This window comes from Eubalaena glacialis, chromosome 11 (genome assembly GCF_028564815.1).
Source record: "Eubalaena glacialis isolate mEubGla1 chromosome 11, mEubGla1.1.hap2.+ XY, whole genome shotgun sequence".
NCBI lineage: Eukaryota > Metazoa > Chordata > Mammalia > Artiodactyla > Balaenidae > Eubalaena > Eubalaena glacialis.
The window spans coordinates 11540888-11559212 of record NC_083726.1 but is presented as its reverse complement, the minus strand read 5'-3'; the positions used below and the strand labels follow the sequence as shown (position 1 = coordinate 11559212).

The 18325-nt window shown below is 52.4% G+C and overlaps 1 protein-coding gene and 1 long non-coding RNA gene across 2 annotated transcripts in view; one reads left to right on the top strand and one right to left on the bottom strand.

Moving 5' to 3' along the window:
- Positions 1-14524, top strand: part of LOC133100975 (uncharacterized) — a 34450-nt gene extending 19926 nt beyond the window's left edge. Inside the window, exons 2-3 of the long non-coding RNA XR_009702564.1 lie at positions 2873-2956; positions 14466-14524. This is a non-coding gene — a long non-coding RNA (uncharacterized LOC133100975). The remainder of the gene's footprint in view (positions 1-2872; positions 2957-14465) is intronic.
- On the bottom strand, positions 570-16784 carry PVALB (parvalbumin). The gene is made up of 4 exons (XM_061205510.1): positions 16724-16784; positions 14908-15040; positions 13648-13757; positions 570-720 (listed from the first exon to the last, which is right to left on the bottom strand). Exons 1-4 carry the CDS (start codon positions 16782-16784, stop codon positions 692-694), a joined length of 333 nt encoding a protein of 110 aa, XP_061061493.1. The 3' UTR covers positions 570-691.
- Between the last annotated feature and the right edge of the window lie 1541 nt (positions 16785-18325).

Sequence of the window (18325 nt, the reverse complement as noted above, 5' to 3'; positions counted from 1 at the left end):
GAAAGCAGTGCTCAGAGATGGGGAAAGAAGGACTTAATCCTGATGAAATCACTTAAGTTCCTTGATCCAGCTGTTCCTGAAGATCTACCCCTGGACTCTTCAGGAACATAACCAAGTCTTTGTTTTTTCTTCCTTTTTTTCTTAAGTTACTTTGAGTTGGGTTTCTATCATTTGCAACAAAAAGAGTATTAATGAGTATCCATCTGTCCATCCATCCATCCATCCATCCAACCATCCACAAGTCCTAGCTGTGTGGGCTTAGACACATCACTTTCTCCAAGACTCAGTTTCTGCACCTGTAAAACAGTTTCATCACCTCCCTTATGGGTGGTTTCAAGGATGAATGGGCAACCCACGTGCCAAAGGCCAAGGAGGGGCTCAGTAAATTTCCCTTCCATTTCATCTTTTCTGTCTGTATCCTGCCCCATCCCCGTGCAGGTGTGCCTGGAAGGCCAAGGCAGGAGCCACACCCCACCAGGCCTGGTTTCTCTCAAGCAGCAGAATCTGATTGGTACAGCCTTTATTGTATCTCCATCATTTTCCAGAAGAATGGTGTCCTTCAAGGGCCACAAGGGACGGGGGTAGTAAAAATAACATAAACAAACTGAACAGAAAGGCAGGAGGGCAGCAAGTGGGGCTGAGATCGGGTGTTTGGGGCAGAGAAGGACAAGACCTGGGCAGTCAGAGCCTCTTAGCTTTCAGCCACCAGAGCAAAGAAGTCTGCAAAAGAAAATGACAGAGGTGAGTCAGAGGTGGTCCGTGCAGCAGAGACTGGCCAGGACCTGACTGCGGCCCCCTCACCCCCCACTGGTGTTTTCTCTTGATTGTTGAACCTGCTGCAGAAGGGAAAGCTGAAGTGATGGAGCAAGTGAGCGTGGGGATGAATGAATGAATGAGTGAATGAATGAAGTGAGATGCGAAATGATGAGCCTACCATTTCTTTTGCTTCACGATGTCATGTCACCCACAAATTGTTAGTAATAATAACTATAATGATAGTGGTGATGATAGTTTTCTGAATGTTAATCATGTCAGTCCCTTTTCTAAGTGCTTTATAGACAATATCTTATTTGACTCTGACAATAATCCCATATTGTGCATTTTATCATTATTCCCCTTCCACAAATGAGGAAACTGAGGCTCAGAGTCCAGCAATGTCTATGACGTCACACAGCTAGTAAGAAGCAGAGCCAGGCTTCAGACCCAGGTGTGTCTGACTTCGGACCCTGAGCTCTTTCATAGCCACTTGTCTTAGCCCATGAGGGTCACCAGCAGGATCTAAGAAGATATAGAGTCCCCTTGCCCTGAACTTTCTGATTTAGAAGGTCCGGGGAAAGCGATCTGGTGAGCAGCCAGGAACCACTGTGTGCTCCTCCTCATCTGGGGGACGGAGCCAGACCCTGGAGCCCGTGACCTCAGCTCAGAGGGGTGAGCGCGTCCAGGTGCTCAGAACGAGCTGGGCTCTGAATCCTCATTAATCTTCACAAACACTCAGGGGTCTGGGAGTTATTATCCCCATTTTACAGAGGGGAAAACTGAGGCCCAGGGAGGAGAAGTGACTTTTCAGAGTGTCCAGGTTGTAAGTGGCTGAGGATTCAAGCTCTGGGGTCCAGGCCCCTCCGTGTGGGCTTGCCTGCAAGCCACAGTGGCCCCCGCTCATCTCCCCAGCAGTGTCCATCTGCCCTGCTTAGCCTTAATATTAATTAAGGAGGTCAGAGACTGGTGTCAGCACCAGGGGTTGATCAGATGTCCCTCTATTGAATCCAGCTCCACAAAAATGAACAAAGGGATGTCCCAACCAGGTGAGGGGAGGCACAGGGGAGCCGGAGATGGTCCCTGCACCCCAGGAGCTTCTGGAAGAAGATGATATCAGGAAATGCTCTGTGCTGCTGGCTTTTTCTCTGAATCTCAAGCACGCCGAGGGCATTCGCACCGCAGGATATTTGCACCTGCCGTTCTCACTGCCTGGTACACTTTCCAGGCTGCCTCACAGCCAGCTCCTTCTCACTTACCTGGTCTCAGCTTAAACGTCACCCCTCAAGGGGCCTTCTCTGACCACTCTCAGGGCACAAGCAGTGACCCACCCCTACTGCGATCCTCTTTGCTCTCACCATTATTTATTATATTCCCAGCACTCACCACTCTCGAAATACTTCTGAGTATTTTCTTGCTTATTCACTTGCTGTCTGCCTCCCCCATTGGACCATAAGGCTGCAGCCCCCACTGGCTTTGTTCCCTCCATCCCACCTCCTGGCTCCACAGCTGACACCGAGGGGACCACATGTGTTTGTGAAAAGACGTGAGAGGCACAGAGACTTCGCAATCACAGGAGAAGAGATGCCTTCTATTTAAGGGATCAGCAAAACCTTCAGAGGAAAGGTGGCTTCTGATACAGGCCTGTAAGAAGATGCAGAATTCCCATGGGAGAAAGCAGATGGAGGGGTCAAGGCGCAGAGGGCAGGATGCAATGGGGTGTATTTAGGAAAGACCCAATAGCCATGCTGGGCTGGCCTCTTGTGTGATAGGACGAGCTCAGCTAAAGAGGCCTGGGCCCCCGAATCTGGCTCTTCCCCTGACGGGCTGTGTGACCTCAGACAAGGCGCCTAGCCTCTCTGAGCCTCACTAGCATCGTCTGTAAAAGGAAGGAAAGTCGGCTTTGCTTCTTGATCCAGAGACAGTCAGAAGAGAAGTGCTGGTGCACAGGAGGCCTCAGCCTGCCTTGGGAACCCCTCTGCACCCCCTTCCATGTCCTCTCAACTGCGGGGCCCTCGTGTGCTGGTTAGAAGGGGTGCTGCTCACTAGCCAGGTCTTCTGAGACCTTTATTTGGAAGATTTATTTTAGGAGAGTCTTCTCTGTTGTTTTTCTCTCCAGGGGACAAGAAAGGACAGAAGGAGTTTGCCACCCTCTCCAATATGTGTCTCTGAGATGCCAGGTCTCCAGCCTGGGGGGCATCAGGTAAGTCACCATCGCCTCTGGAAACGCAGTGTTGTGATATGGGGACAGCGCAGGTGGGGATCAAGAGCTAGGCTTCGAGGCCCAGCCTGGCCCTGTTTGCTGGGAAAGGTCCCCCTCTGGGCATCTGCTCCCCATCTGCCCGTGCAGTGAAGGAAGGGGGCGGTAACAATTCCTAGTGAGAGACAAACGAAAAACTGAATGTGAAGTGGCTTCAGAAAGGCCACAAGAGGTATCTGGGGCTCCCCGGAGGTACGTCCCACCCTCCCCAGGCTTAGTATGAAGCACATATTGTAAGAACCTCCCAGTGTAATTTCTTCAATGCACATGGTTATGTAAAACGTTAGCATTAGGAGATGCCGGGCGAGGGGGATATGGAACTCGCTGTACTATTGTTAGACCTCGTCAATAGAGCTAGAAGTATTTAAAAATTACAAAGTGAAAAAACAAAAACCACCCAAACCAACACGTGCTATCATCATGGAAATGACCTGCCACTGACCCCCGCCAGGTGGAGGGCTCCTCACCTTTCTGGGGTTTGACCCGGGAAATGGACACCACTCTCTCCTGTCCCCAAGTAGTCCCTGAGGCCAGGAAAGGCAGGTGGCCTGGATGTAGGGGCCTGGGTATCGACTCAAGGTGGGAGAGGCGAAGGGTTCTCCTGCTGGCCCTGAAAAGCCTCAGAATCACTGGCTGAACGATCACAGTGACAGGAATGCAACCCGAACACGAAACATTAAGAATGCCTCTCACGGGCCAGGTGTCAAAGCATCCACTTTCTCAGCCACAAGCTCCTCTGATCCTACAGCACCTCGCTAAGCCAGGTGGTTCTTTTGAGATGTCTTTTATCGTTAGTACTTTGATTAGTATTGCCGATTTTTATAGAATTAAAAAATTCTTATTTTTAAGAATCACTTCCTCCATGGGAGAGACGCTTTTGTCTGCGTTTTACAGATCGGGAAACTGAGGCCCAAGAGTCAAGTAGCGTGACCAAGATCACACAGCGGACGTGATTCAAACTTCCCTCTTTACCCTGGAAGTTTCCGACCTACTTTGACCTAGGTCTAGAGTGACACAGGAGCCAGCTCAAATATCACCATCCCCATGACTGTCATATTAGCCGTTTTTTATTACTTCATGGTACTTAGCACTCTCTGAGAATGATCTTATTTATGTACGTACTTACTTTTTGTCAGTTTCCCCCTACCAGAACATAAACTCCAGGAGGGCAGGGGGCGCTGTCCATCTTGTTCACCACTCTCCTAGCAATAGAACACACCTTGTCCCCAGCAGGTGCCCATAAACAAACGTCAAATGGGTGGACAGATGGATGGACAGATGGATGAATGGATGGCATGGCTCGTGAGTCCTCCTCAGGGTTCAAAAAGTACCGACTTACTGCCTATAATTCAGCCCCGGGAGGTGAGTGGGATGATTCCCATTCTATAGATGGGGAAGTGGAGGCCTGGAGAGGTCAAGTGGCAGAGTCACGTGGAAAAGAAGGGGCAGGGGCAGGAGTTGGCCTGGGGTCCCATGAACACCCCCTACATCAAGGTGGAGAGGCCATTCCTGATGGCGCTAGCATCCCAGGTCGGCTGGAAGCATGAAATCTCTCCAGGTTTAACCTGCCATTTGATCTGGAAAACTGGCCAGAGCCAGTAAAGCCTGTCCTTGGGCACTGAGTTGCTCTGTCCTGGGATAAAGGAGACATGAGTCTGTCCACCAACACCAGCTCATGGAGTGATTGGCAAAAGGGGAAGTTGGTCCTTACCGTTTCCTGACTTCCATCTACCTGCCCCCTCCCCCCAGTCCTCACCCTAGAAGTTACGGTTCTTGGCTGCTCCTGAGCAAAGAGCCTGACCATCACCTTCACACCAGATGGCATTTGGGGCAGTCAGCATGAAGGGGACCAAGGGACACCAACCAAGGGACTCCCCAGTGGCGGAAGGTCAGACATTTTGGAGCCTAACTATGGGAGAGGTTTTGGACCTGTGGGGTTTTCAAAAGCCTCGAAAAACAGACCCTTGGGATCCACCGTGAAGCAGCCGGGTGTCACAGTGGCACATGCCCTGGTTTTTTGAAGAGAACACAGGATTCTAATTTTGTCCACCCAGAACCTGGAGCAAGGCACTTTGGAGACAAATTGAAGGCAGGAGTCACCTCTTTTGTACCTTTTGTACACCTCTTGGGGCAGAGCTCAGGAACCAGCCAATTAACTAATGCCCTCCTATCAAAAAAAGTCTCCTCTAAAACATCTAGGTCTCTCCTGAGAGAAAAACAAATGAGCAAACATACAAAGACCATGTAAAGTCTAGGTCAAGTGATTTAGCAGTAGGACGCCGGGATGGAGAATGGGCAGCAGAGGCTGGGGCTCTGGTCTTGGTCCTGCTTTTCACTCGTGTCCCTGGACAAGACACCTCACACTCCCAGGTCTCTGTTTTCTTATCTGTGCAGCCTCGGGTCTAGAAGATGCCTTTCTAGCTCTCCTCCGGAGTTTGGAACAAGGGAGCTGGGAGTCAACCTTCAACTCCCATTTCTTGCTTCTGTGACCTGGGACTAGATACCTCACCTCACTGAGCCTGTTTCCTCATCTGTAAAGTGGGCCTCCTTGGGTTGTTCAGAGGAACCAGCACTAAATCCCTTGTCGCCGGCCTGATCCATAGCCAGCATGCAGCATTTGGTAGCTGTTATTATCAAGATGCTTCTTTAGCTCCAGCCACTTTATTTATTTATTTTTAACATCTTTACTGACGTTTAATTGCTTTACAATGGTGTGTTAGTTTCTGCTTTATAACAAAGTGAATCAGTTATACATATACATATATCCCCATATCTCCTCCCTCTTGCATCTCCCTCCCACACTCCCTATCCCACCCCTCTAGGTGGTCACAAAGCACCGAGCTGATTTCCCTTTGCTATGTGGCTGCTTCCCACTAGCTATCTATTTTACGTTTGGTAGTGTATATATGTCCATGCCACTCTCTCACTTTGTCACAGCTTACCCTTCCCCCTCCCCATGTCCTCAAGCCCATTCTCTACATCTGTGTCTTTATTCCTGTCCTGCCCCTAGGTTCTTTGGAAATTTTTTTTTTTTTTAGATTCCATATATATGTGTTAGCATACGGTATTTGTTTTTCTCTTTCTGACTTACTTCACTCTGTATGACAGACTCTAGGTCCACCCACCTCACTACAAGTAATTCAATTACCTTTCTTTTTATGGCTGAGTAATATTCCATTGTATATATGTGCCACATCTTCTTTATCCATTCATCTGTTGATGGACACTTAGGTTGCTTCCATGTCCTGGCTATTGTAAATAGAGCTGCAATGAACATTGCGGTACATGACTCTTTTTGAATTATGGTTTTCTCAGGGTATATGCCCAGTAGTGGGATTGCTGCTCCAGCCACTTTAAAACCAAGTCCATGAAATGCCTGGCTGCTGCCCGGCACAGGGGGAGGATGCCAGCAATGGCACTGTAACCTTTATTTCTTGGCCTGGTTGTTGCCATCCCCCACCATTTCCTGTCCTGCCTGGCACCTGCCGACAACGTTCCAGTAATCCTGGAGTTGGATCTGAATCTTGTTCCATCACTTTCTGGCTGGGTGGCCTTAGGTCACCACCTGACCTCTCTGAGCTTCAATTTTCTCATGTGTAAAATGGGTATGATAACGCCGAAGTGCACAGCTATTGGGAAGACCAGATGAGAAAATACAGAAAGATGCCTGGCACGTAGGAGATGGCTTATAAATGTTAGTTCCTTGGATCTCCTCAGCACAACTGGCACAGGCTGGGGCTTTGAAATAATAACAACAATAGCCACAAAAATCCCCAAACTAAGAAAGGAAGATGTAAACAGACAGAGGACACGGGACGCCCAAAGAGCAAGTTTCTGACACTGTCTATCCCATCCGAGTTAGGATTCCATCCCTAACATGCCTGTCCACGGACACTCAGTCTCTGCCCCTCAGTTTCTGCATCTGTAAAATGGGGACAATAAGAGTATCTCCTCATACGGCAACAGTGAGGACTACACGAGGTACAGTGGTGCCTGGCACACAGAGGGAGCACAGTTAAATCAAGTCTTACTGTTGAGGTGTGAGGGAGAGTGTTCCTGGGTAGAGGGGGGCGGGATCCAGAGTCCTTCCTCCTATAAAAATGCAGGTACATCTCTACCTTTGCCAAGGAAGCCTCATCTGAGGCCCCTGGGGCCAGCTCGTTGGTATCTTCATCATCCAATCAGGAAGAGACAAGGGGTGGGGATGGGGATGGGGTGCAGCAGGCAAAGGGTCAGAGGATGGGCGGACTCACTCCTCTCCTTTCCCTTAAGAAACTGAAATTAGCCTAATGAGGTCTGTCCCCGTTCCCGGCGCTGTGGGGATTGGACAAAATTAGAAGCTATTGACAGACGAGAGCCTCGCCCGCTGACAGCCCGAGGTGAAAATGAGATGAACTTTGAGTCAGCGCCTGGAAGACTCTCTCCTCCCCTCTGTCGTGATGACCAAGATGAAGGCACCGGCCTCCGGTTTATCACCTCACTTCTAAATAGCTCCCAGGCTGGGTTTCTTATAAATTGGTATTGCAAACAGGGATCACTTTCCCACCCCAGAGAACAGGGAGGCTGGGTCATTTGGGGTCTAGCTGGACGGCCGCAAGGAGCCGGTAAACAGTCCTGGGGGCACACTCTGTGCCAGGCACCGCCCTGCGAGCTGTCCCATTTCATCCTCGCCAGCTCTCTTATCCCCATTTTACTTACAGGGAAACTGAGGCCGAGAGTCACTCAGCCAGGAAGATTGTAGCTCAGGCCTGGCTCATGGCAGGATGTGTCTCTTTCTCAGAGCTTGGAGTTGAACAGCCCTGGGTTCTTGAATCAAGCTGTAACCTCCAGAGGCAGGAGAGGGATAAATGGAGAAGGAAAGTCTTTCTGCCCTCACTACTGCTCCTTTTCTCAGGAGGGCAGTTATATAAGGAGTGCTGCTTTCCCTCCTTTGGCTAAATCTTATCTAGTGCAGCATAAGGTCGGAAGTTAGGGAGAGTCCACACGGGAATAAAAACGCGCATCTTGCTAAGCACAGAAACCATTTATAACTCGAATGTCCCAGCTCAGCCTGGTGGAGGGAGTGGCAGACTCAGGAGACCTAGGTTCCATTCGGCCAAGGGCTTGCTGTGTGACTTTGGCACTTCACGTCTGCTGGGCCTCACTTTCCACATCTCTCACTGGGGACCACAGACTCTGTCCCCCAGACCATATTGGGCTGGGATGAGGATGTAATGAAATAGGACAAAACACTGCATGACTTGGGGCTCTGCCATCAGGGCTGCGGGCTGGCCCCGATGTGCATATCCTGCCTTGCTTGGAAATCAAACCCCATAGGGGCTGGAGGGCTGGAATTACAGGGAGGCAGGCATGACTCTCCTTTTGTCCCTCTCAGTTTCTTCCCATCTTAGACTCCATTTCATTTCCTTTGAGAGTGGGTATTCCACTATTTCCAAAGGGTTTTGAGGTAGCTTACAAGAGAAAGCACACAGAACAAGAGGAAAGGAACCATTTCCAGAACACTCACAATTCTTGCAACAACCTTTGAAGGTGGTTATTTTTAACCCTGCTTTGGGATGAGGACATGGATGTCCAGAGAGAGGAGAAGCCTTGGCCATTCACACTGCCGGTAGCGGCACTCTACAGTTTGTATTTTCTGCCTGACTTCAGGAGTTTCAGCCCGAGGGCTTACTCCCTCCCTCCTGCCTCCCATGTTAAATATGCTACTTAAGGATAAAAGAGAACAGATTTTTGCCAGAAGGAAGCAGAAAAAGCAAATGCCTTCAGGCATGCGGAAACGACTGCAAGGGTCAGGCAATCATCATGACTAAATTTTTCAGCCACGGAAACAAAAGCAAACCACAGGCTCTTGAGTTGGAACAGGCTTGAAGCACAGGAAACGGGATCTGCCACTGGGATCAGGTTTCAGGGAAACTAACTAGGATTGCGTGTGTGCATGTGTATATGCAGGGTATGCAGTTCCTGTCGACAGCATGGCGGGGCAGAGAATGTCGAGGTTTGAAGCAGCGCTCCAGTGCGCTGTGTAGCTGCGTAGCTGTGTGATCCTGGGCAAGTCACCCCACTTCCCTGAGCCTCAGTTTCCTTGTCTGTACAGTGAGGGCATGTATTCTGATGCTCTTGTGAGGATGGAAGGAAGTGCCACACGGATGGTACCCGCTATTCCCAGCAGCCTGCACGGTCCATGCGGGCAGGTATTGGGTATGGAGAACCCAGGCTGGGGACACATGCAGGGTGGCAGAGGGTCCTGCCTGGACCTCTGAGTCTCAATTTTGGCTCTGCTGCTGAGTGACCCTGGGCATGTTTCTTTACCGCTCAGTGCCTCAGTTTCCTCAACTACAAACCGGAAGAGGGATGGCATCTATTTTCTAGGATGATAATACGGCAGTGGTTCTCAAAGTGTCGTCCCCGGACCATGAGCACCACATGGGAACTTTGTAGAAATGCAAACACTTGGGCCCCACCCCGGACTTAAGGAATCAGAAACTCTGGGGATGGGGCCCAGCCAGCCATCTGTGTCGTGAAAAGCCGTCCGTGATTCTGATGCCAGGTGCTGTTGGAGACCCGCCGTGGGGAAGGACAGGTACTTGAGAGAGAACCTGCCACTTACTAGTCTCGCCTGTTACTGATCCCTGGGTTTGGGGGCACCTTCCACCTTTGATCACCTTCTCCCTCCTTTTCTGCTTTAAACCCCCCCTTTACCAGCTCTACACCAGGCTTTCAAGGGGGGCCATCGAGAATCAATCTACCACATCTATAAAAGTGTTTGAGCTTCCTGGAAGTAGTTGCCCAGAAGTGGGAAAGCAAAGGGGTATTATTAGAACTTTGTCTTTCTACCCACTCCCAACAACCTGTGATCCTAAAGGACCTGGTAAATATCACTCACCTTCAGAAGGGCAAGCAGCTAGAGACGGAGGCAGTATCCCTGGTTCTAGAATCCCCTAGCACCTGCAAGCCCCAGCCCAAGTGGGTCTCCACCCTCAGCCTGTGGACCTCTCCCTATACACCATACTTCCTCATCATTGCATCCCCAGAACTGGACACATTCATTCATCAAACTTTTCTTGTGCCCCTCCTATGTGCCAGGCCCTATTCTAGGTGCTGGGGTCAGAGCTGAACAAAACAAAGTTCCTGCCCTTGTGGACATGACATCCAACCCAGTGGGAGAGAGAGAAGCAAGCAATAAGTCAATAAATAAAATCGTCTACAGTAGATGCTCTTTGACTTTGAATGAATGGATGAATGAATGAAGCAGGCAGCACAGGGCATGTGCTCTGGATTTGGACAGACCTGAACTCAGATCTTGACCTTGTTTCTTCCTAGGCAAACTCTTAGCCTCTCTGAGACTCAGCGTCCTAATCTATAAAATGGGATAGTAATAGTATCCTCAAAGAAGCTGGGAAGATTAAATGAGTAAAATGCTAAGCACAGTGCCTGGCACACAGAGGACTCCATGAAGTTAGTTGTCATTGCTATCGTTATTCAAGGTCACATAGCTGAGCCTAGATGCCAACCTGGTCCTCTGTCTAGAGGTGTATGCACTGGGGCACGTGGAGAGTCCCAGGGCTGGAAGGGACCCCAGTGATCAGCCAGTGATCTGACCCCTGATTTTAAAGAGCGGGCACCTGGAAGTCAGAGAAGTTCTGTGACTTGTCCCAAGTCCTACCGGGAGTTGAAGGCATCCTCCAGCTGGTGGACAGGCCTCAGCCTCTTTGGCCTTTAGCGGGAGTGGGCAGCAAAGCAGAGAGTCTAAAATAGAAAATTCTGGGCCCACGAAGGACTCTTCTTCCCATCCCGCTGTTTATTAGGCACCATCACACCCATCCTTCCTGTCGCCCTCCAGATAAAGTAGTGTGTTTGGGGGCGGAAGCGGGGAGGGGGCGTGTCTGCATCTTCCCACCTCAAAAGCATGAGGTGTGGGCCCCTCTGCCTCGGATGATCTGTTCTCATTGCCCATTTCATCTCTTGCCCCCCTGTTTTGTTCTGCCCTGATTTCCAGACTTTCACCAGGTTGGCCTGAGCCTGGACTGTGCTGGCAGGCAGACCTGGGTTTGAATCCATGTCACCTTGGGCACCGGAGCTGCTCTTTCTGTATCTGCATCTATGTCCTTTGTCATCCTAAGGTCAAATGCGGTGACACGTGTGCAGAGTCCAGCATCGGGCCGGGCGCACGTTCCTCGCCCTGCTAGTAATTCTCTCTCCCCTCCCACCCTCAGCAAACCAACCTTCTTGCCCCTTTCTAAACATGCCCTAAACTTCCCAGCCTTAGTGCCTTTGTTGACTGATACCAAGGCCTCGCCTGGACCTCCCTCCACTTGCCCTCCTGGCCTGTGGCAGCCCTGCCCGTGGTCTCCAGATCCGCACAAGTGCCCACTGTCTCCCTCTCTGAAGAGCTCGTCTGCACCTCCTGGCCTCTGCCTGGTATTACTGTGTGTTTGTGGATAAATCATAGAGCTGTAAACATCGTGCAGGTAGAATAGAAATAGTGTGGCAGCCGCTGTTTACTGAGCACCTACTGTGCGCTGGGCACTGCACTTAACACTGCCATACGTCGTGTCACGGAATCCTCACAAAATCCCAGTGAGCTCAGGGGCACCCGGCCAAGAAGTGGTGCCTCTGAGGGTTGGGTCTAATTCCACTTTGCTTCCCCCACTGCCCAGCACGGGGTTGCTACTCAGTAAATATCTGTTGGGTCTGATGGAAGAGTTGAGTTAGTGCTTTAAGATCTGAGTTGGGCAGTTAGGGAGGCAGGGAAGCAGGCCAGGATCTGGCCTGGTTTTCCTTCACCCTGTAGGTTGCTTCTGAGCTGTAGCCTATTGGCTGCAAATAAAAACGGGAGGGAGGTCCAAAGGCCTGAGCTGGGGTCACGGGGGGAACCGAGCTCGGGGTGGAACTGTCCGATAAGTGACTTAGTGAGGATGGGGGTGTGGGAGAGACACACCTCTCGCTGGAATCACCTAGACCAGCCACCCATTTCCCTCCAGCGCCCTCTGCTTCACCTCCTTTAAAACCACCTCCCTCTTTCCCAGCCACAGGAAGGGCAGCTGGCATCAGGAGGTCAGGCGGCTCATTGCATCTAACCTTTCTAGAGTTTCTCCATTCTCATTTCTGGCATAAAAATTTAATGAACTATGCCCACGTTCAGACTCCTTGTACATTTCCCAAGGCAATTTTGTGTCGGCAGCCGCTTAATTTTCACAACGAGCCCAAGCAGGTCTTAGGATAAAACTGTGCACCCCGTTTGTCAGACACTGGAACCTAGGTATGGAGAGGTGATGGTCAAGGTCACAGCTGGTGAAGAGCAGAGAGCAAGCAGGGCATAGGGGGCTGGACTTCACACTCAAGCTACAGATATTTATTAAGTGCCTGCTTTGGGTTGGGTATGGGCTAGACACTGGGGATACAAGGATGAATACAACCTAGCCCCTGTTAAAAAAGTAGTTAACAAACATGTATACAGCAATTCTTCTGTGCCACTGTTCTACACACGTCACACATTAACAAATGTAATCCTCTGACAATCCTATGAGATAAGAACAATCGTTATCCTCAGTTCAGAGACGAGAAAACTGAGGGCCAGAGTAGTTACTTGAATCGCCCCAAATCACACAGCTAGCAAGTGGCTGGGCTGGGATTTGAACCCAGACAGCACGGGCCCAGAGGCCGAGCACCTACACATAGTTTTCTCTTAAATTGGCAGAAAGGACCATCACGAGGACCAGCACTGATACGGCATAGAATATTGGACAGAGATATTCAGAACTGGTTCTAAATCCCCACTCCCCCACGTTATGTCCTAGCTCTTTGAACAGGCCAAGCACCTTCAACCTCACTTTGCCCATCTGCAAAATGGATATGATTCCCAAGGATGTTGTGATGCTAAGAAAGATAATGATGCTGGGATGTGAATGCTGGTTAGATCTGAATGGAGAAGGATGTGGGATGGTGGACCGCCAGCCCCTCGTCTGTTCTGAAAGCAAAGCTTGAAAAGCAAGGTCAGGCCAGATGTTCCTTTTCCTAATTCCCAGCTCATCCCTGGCTGGCTGTTTTTTCCTGGCTCTCGTGCAATTCTGAAATGGTATATTTGGGTGAAGCCAAAACAGGTTTTGAGGCGAAGTTACAGGACACCCAGGACAAGATGCTGAGGAGGATAGGAGATAATGAATTTCCATTCCTGGAATCTGAGAATGTGAGAGTCAGTAGGGTCCTGGGGGATCAGTTGGCCTCATTTCCTTGGGTTACAGATGGGAGACTGAGGCCCAGAGCAGGAGAGAGACTGCCCAAAGTCACATAGCCAGTTTGGGCAAAGCTGGGACCAGAACTCAGGCAAAAGTACAGACAAAGTTCAGGAAAAATCCCAAATTCTCCTGGATTCCTTACATTACACAGCAGGGAGAAAAAAAAGAATCTATTCCTTTTGGGTTATTCAAATCTAGAAAAAAATATACCAGTTTTTTCTTTGCCTGGCTTACATGAGAGAGCTCTCAGACCTAATGGATTGGCTTTTTTCTTCTAATCTTGGGGAGTGGGGGACCATCCCCTCCATCTCCCCTTCCCATGGTGGAGGGACATAGCTCTGAGCTTTTAGCATCCAAACATCCTGAGATCCACCGCGTGCCCAGGTCATGGCTACTCACCATCGACCCCAATCTTTTCATTCCCCTCCTTGTCTCCAGCAGCCAGCAGTGTCTTGATTTCTTTAGCAGATAGGTCTCTGGCATCTGGGGAGAAGGCTTTCAGAATGGTTCTGGAGGAGGAAAGGGAGAAAGTGGGGAGGGAGTCAGGCCAGGGTCGCCTTGCAGGAGCACCGTGTGGATGGTGGGCTGGCGTCTGCACCGGGGAAGCAGGCGGCTGGGACGGGGCGAGCAGCGAGCATGCGTGCAGTTATGCTGGGCCAGGTAGCCCCACCATGGCTATGCTTTGCGGGTAGGTGTGCAGGGAAGGACAGGCTGTCCTCTGCGAAGGGTTGCCCTCACTTCAGCCAGGGCACCTACATTTGTTTATTTATTCAGCCAACACAATAAACACAAAAGTGTCTTCTCTGTGCCACGGTCATGCTGGAAACAGGGGGCACAGAGATGATCTTAGGAAGGCACCTGAAAAAACAGGGAGGAGGCCATGTACTCTGGGAGAGACCACACAGTGTGATGGATGCAATGATGGGGAAGTGGAGAGCAGTGCTTGAAGGATGCATCCATTCACCTGGGGGTGAGGGGAAGAGTCAGGAGAGGCTTCCCGGAGAAGGTGATGCCTGGAGGATAGGTAGAACCCCCTCTCTGCACCCTCTCCCTTCTCTTTCTGACAAAATTTGAGGCAGTCTTGGCCAGAGTGTTACATAAAGCACAGCAGGGTTGGCAGACATGGGCCAGGTGGCCAAGAGGGTGATGGTGGGAGGTTTTTTTGCTGATGTCATCTTGCATTTTCCTAGTCATAACCTTCTCTGTCTTGCTCCTAGGACTCCTGAACCCCCAAAGCTGGTTCTGCATCCCTGACTTGCCCAGAAACTGTTCTAGCTGCTGGTACAGAAGGGTAAGGGTCTGCAGGATGGTAGAAGTTGCCTTTTAGAGGAATGAAAATCAGTGTAATACTCAAGGGAGCGCTCTCTGTCTTGCCTATGGTGCTAGGCAACGAGAAAAACCGCCTCTTGGTTGGTATTCAATTATTAAGTAGCATCATTCCATTAGCAATATTAAGTGGCTATAATTTAATCTCATTAGTTGCACTTTCTGCTGAGGATTTTATTTTCCGGAAGCAGCAGCGATCAGGCACGGATGGTTGTTTTCTGTGAAGGGTGCAGAGAGACGGGCAGATGAACAGGAACTCCGAAGCAAGAGCCGCAGCCCCCATCCCCTCCCCCAGAGCCGTAGGCTGGGCAGCCCCTGCAGGCCTCAGTTTACCCCAGCTCCTTCTCATCGATGAAGCCGTTCTTGTCTTTATCCAGGATGTGGAATACCTTCTTCACGTCATCCGGGCTCTTTTTCTTCAGTCCGACCATTTGGAAGAACTTTTTGTAGTCGAAGGAGTCGACAGCTGTTGGGGGGTGGAGAGAGGGCGTGAAAATGAGGGCAGACAAGGGGCCTGGGGAAGGGTGGGAGAATGTGGGTGTCACAGCATTTTGATCGCCTCCGCAGGGCCAGTCCTGTGGGATGGAGGAGGCACACCTCCACGGGAGGGCTGAGGGAGCCCAGGCCAGGCGAGGGGGCTTAGCCCAAGGTCACACAGTGGCAGAGGTGGCCTTGCACCCAGATCACCCTGGCTCTCCAACCGGACCCCACCCTCCACTGTACCCTTCACTAATGGTGGGGGTAGCATTTGAAGGCAGAGGGGCTTCCTGGTTTCCATGAAGCCTTTTGGGTGGCGGCTGAGTTGGGGTGGGCAGGGGAATTGGAGGCGCTGTGAACATGATGTGTGTATGCTGCAGGGGAGAAGGGAGGGTCGACCTTTTTCTTGGTCATAGATTGTGTCGCCAGAATATCAACACAGAGAGGACAAGTTTCTCTCAAGGTCACACAGTAGGAGGAGGAAGGGGAGGACCCAGAAGTCCTGGCTTTGCTGCAGAAATCCATTCTGGTGGGAATGGGGGCGGGTGTTGGAAGGCTCCCCAAGAATTCCCCGTTGGGTTTCTTCTCAGAGGGAGGAAGATGGGTCAAGGAGAAGTGGGTGGGCTATCGCAGTGCCCTGGGAGGGTGGCTTCCCAGAGTTTCTTCATGCCCAGGGGAGGGGTTGCCAAGAGAAAGGAAATGGGAGCCCTCCTCCAATTTTCTATGTCCCGAGCTCCTTTTTAAGGACACCTGAGAAAGGAAACTTTAGACCAAGTAGCTTATGTGTGTGTGTGGGACGGGGGTGGCGGGGTAGGGGCGATCCCACAAAGACTCACTGTTCCCTCCCTGGGCTGGAGGGGAGGAAAGCGGCTCTGTCCATCTCAGACACTAGACGGGGGAGGGGTGGAGTGGGCAGGGACAAGATCCGGAGGTGACCCCCCTGCTAATTCCTCTGCTGTCCTGCCAGGTGACCTTGGGCAAGTTTCTAGCCCTCTCCCTGCCTCAGTTTCCCCATCTGGGTGACAGGAGGGAGAAGGAAGGTAAGCAGCTAAGCGCTCAAGTCCAGGGCAGCTCAGAGACATGAGACTGCCGGCTCCCCTCCCTCGGTGCCTGAGTAGGCTGGAAGTTGCAAGCGCGGAGGATGCTTCTCGCAGGGCTGAGCAGAGCGGGTCGCCAGCTACGGGAAGGTCACCTCGCTCCCTCGCAGATCCGTTGCAGGGGGGCTGAGCTCTGAGCCCCGGAGAAGGGGCTTGGACATTCAGGGAGCCAAGAAAGAGGCCTGTCTGGAAAGGGGTCTCGTGGAGAGAAGCATGCGCCTATAGCCCCCTCCAAGTGCCTTGCAAAGGAAGCCCCGAGCGCCCACAAGGACCCAGAGGTGCAGCTTTCCACCCCTGTCTTGGGTCCTCGCAGCGTGGCCATCCGGCCTTTGGCGCCCTGAGAGTTTCGGTTGTCCGGCAGGGCGCGCGGCCTCCCCGCCCTCTCCCTGTGCCAAGTCCGGCCCGGGCAGAGTTTGGGAAATGCTGTGGACCCCCCTCCACGCTCCACCAGCGCCCCGCGGGATGCGTGGGCAGAGAAGCGCTGGGGAAGACTGGCCGGCCGCGGGACCCACGGGGTGCAAGGGCCAGGGTGGTGGATGAGGGGAGAGGGATGCGGAGGGGAGCGCGCTGCTCACCGGTAAAGGCCCCCACTGCCTTCGTGATGTCCTCAGCGTTGAGAAAGTCTGTCATCGACATCCTGCAACTGTTTGAGCTGGCAGAGCAACTGCGAAAAGATTAAAAAGTGCTTTTCTCATCGTTTCTGCTCATATGACCTGCGCTGCAGTGCCGCGCGCCGGGCGCACGCCCGCCGGCCTGGCGCAGAGCCAGGGGGCGCGGGGCTCTGCGCGCGGCCAGAGCAGCTCAGTCCAGCCGCGCCGCCGAGCTGCGCGGGCCGGGCCGGCGGGCTGGCGAGCCGTCGCTCTGCCGCTGCCGCCCCGCCCCGCCGGGGGGCCCTTGGGATCCCAGGGGCTGCGGCCAGGGCGCCAGGGGAAGGGGCAACCTCTGGAATTTACCGGGCGCCCGCGTCCCCAGCCGGATCTGGAGGGTTCTCCTGCCGTCAAGGGCACGCAGGAGGCGCCGGCCTGGTGCGGCACAGGGTCTCGGATCAGCGCGCCTCCGAGGATGTCCCGCCGCTTCCGGGAGGATACCGGACTGGCAGGGGCCAGGCCTACACCCTCGTGGGCCCCTTGGCCCTGCACCCATTCCCTCTCCACTCCTACCTCAGCCTCCGCTCTGTCTGTCCTGGATGCAAATTTATGCTGCAAAATCTGAGCGCTGAGGTCTGGATACCTGACCCACTGGAGGGGGTGGCACGGATAGGCCGCTGCTGCTAGGGCCCTCTGCGGGTGCCCCATCCCACATCTGGCCAGGGGAGCACACACGGAAACCGAATTTTTTTTTTTCCGTAGTCTGACTTTTCAAAGAACCCTTCTCAGATCCCCACGAACTACTTGCTTTCCTGGTCTCCTGAGCCAAGGAGTATAGTGCGGGTCCAGACTCCTGCACCCATAAACCACTGGGGGGGGGAGGGAGAGGCTACTTGGAGTCTCTGTACACCCTCCCCCCACTTGGAGACCAGAAGGCCTATGCTTGGGGAGAGGGTGGCACCCTCAGACTACACTTTCTAGACAAATGAAGCAGGTTTTATGGCCTGAACTTCATTTCTGGGAAATGTGACACTTCCTAATCTTTATGCAGCCAGAGACCAGTTGCATTCTTTCCCCCGGTCTCCAAAGGATTCAGGCTGCAACCAGCTGTCTCGAAAGTGTGCAGAGCACTGGACAGGGAGTCAGGAGGCCTGGGTTCTAGATCTGGGGCTGCACTACGTCCCCATGTGACCTTGGGTTGTGACCTTCCCCATCTCTGGGCCTCAGTCTCCCTCTGCTGTGTTGATGGTATGGGAGGTCCCTTGTGGCGGGATCTTGAGACTCCAACTTAAGGTGTGGGCAGGTGTGGGTGGGCTGAGATGGTGGTCCTTGATGGGGGCGCCGGGGAGAGCAGCCCAGCTGCCGTGTAGCTCAAGTTCCCTCTCACTCGCTGCTGTCAACACTGTCTCCCTCAGCTCGGCCCTGGACGGCTGCCCTTCCTGGAAACCTTAGGATGCTGCTGGCTCCAGCTGGCCCCCTCCCTGTGAGTCAGCTCCTTCAGGTGACAGCCCACCAGCTGGCTTCCAAGGCGCCGAGGCTGCGGCTCCCAACCTGATCTCTTGCAGTGTGAGGCCTTCCCTGGACCCCTCA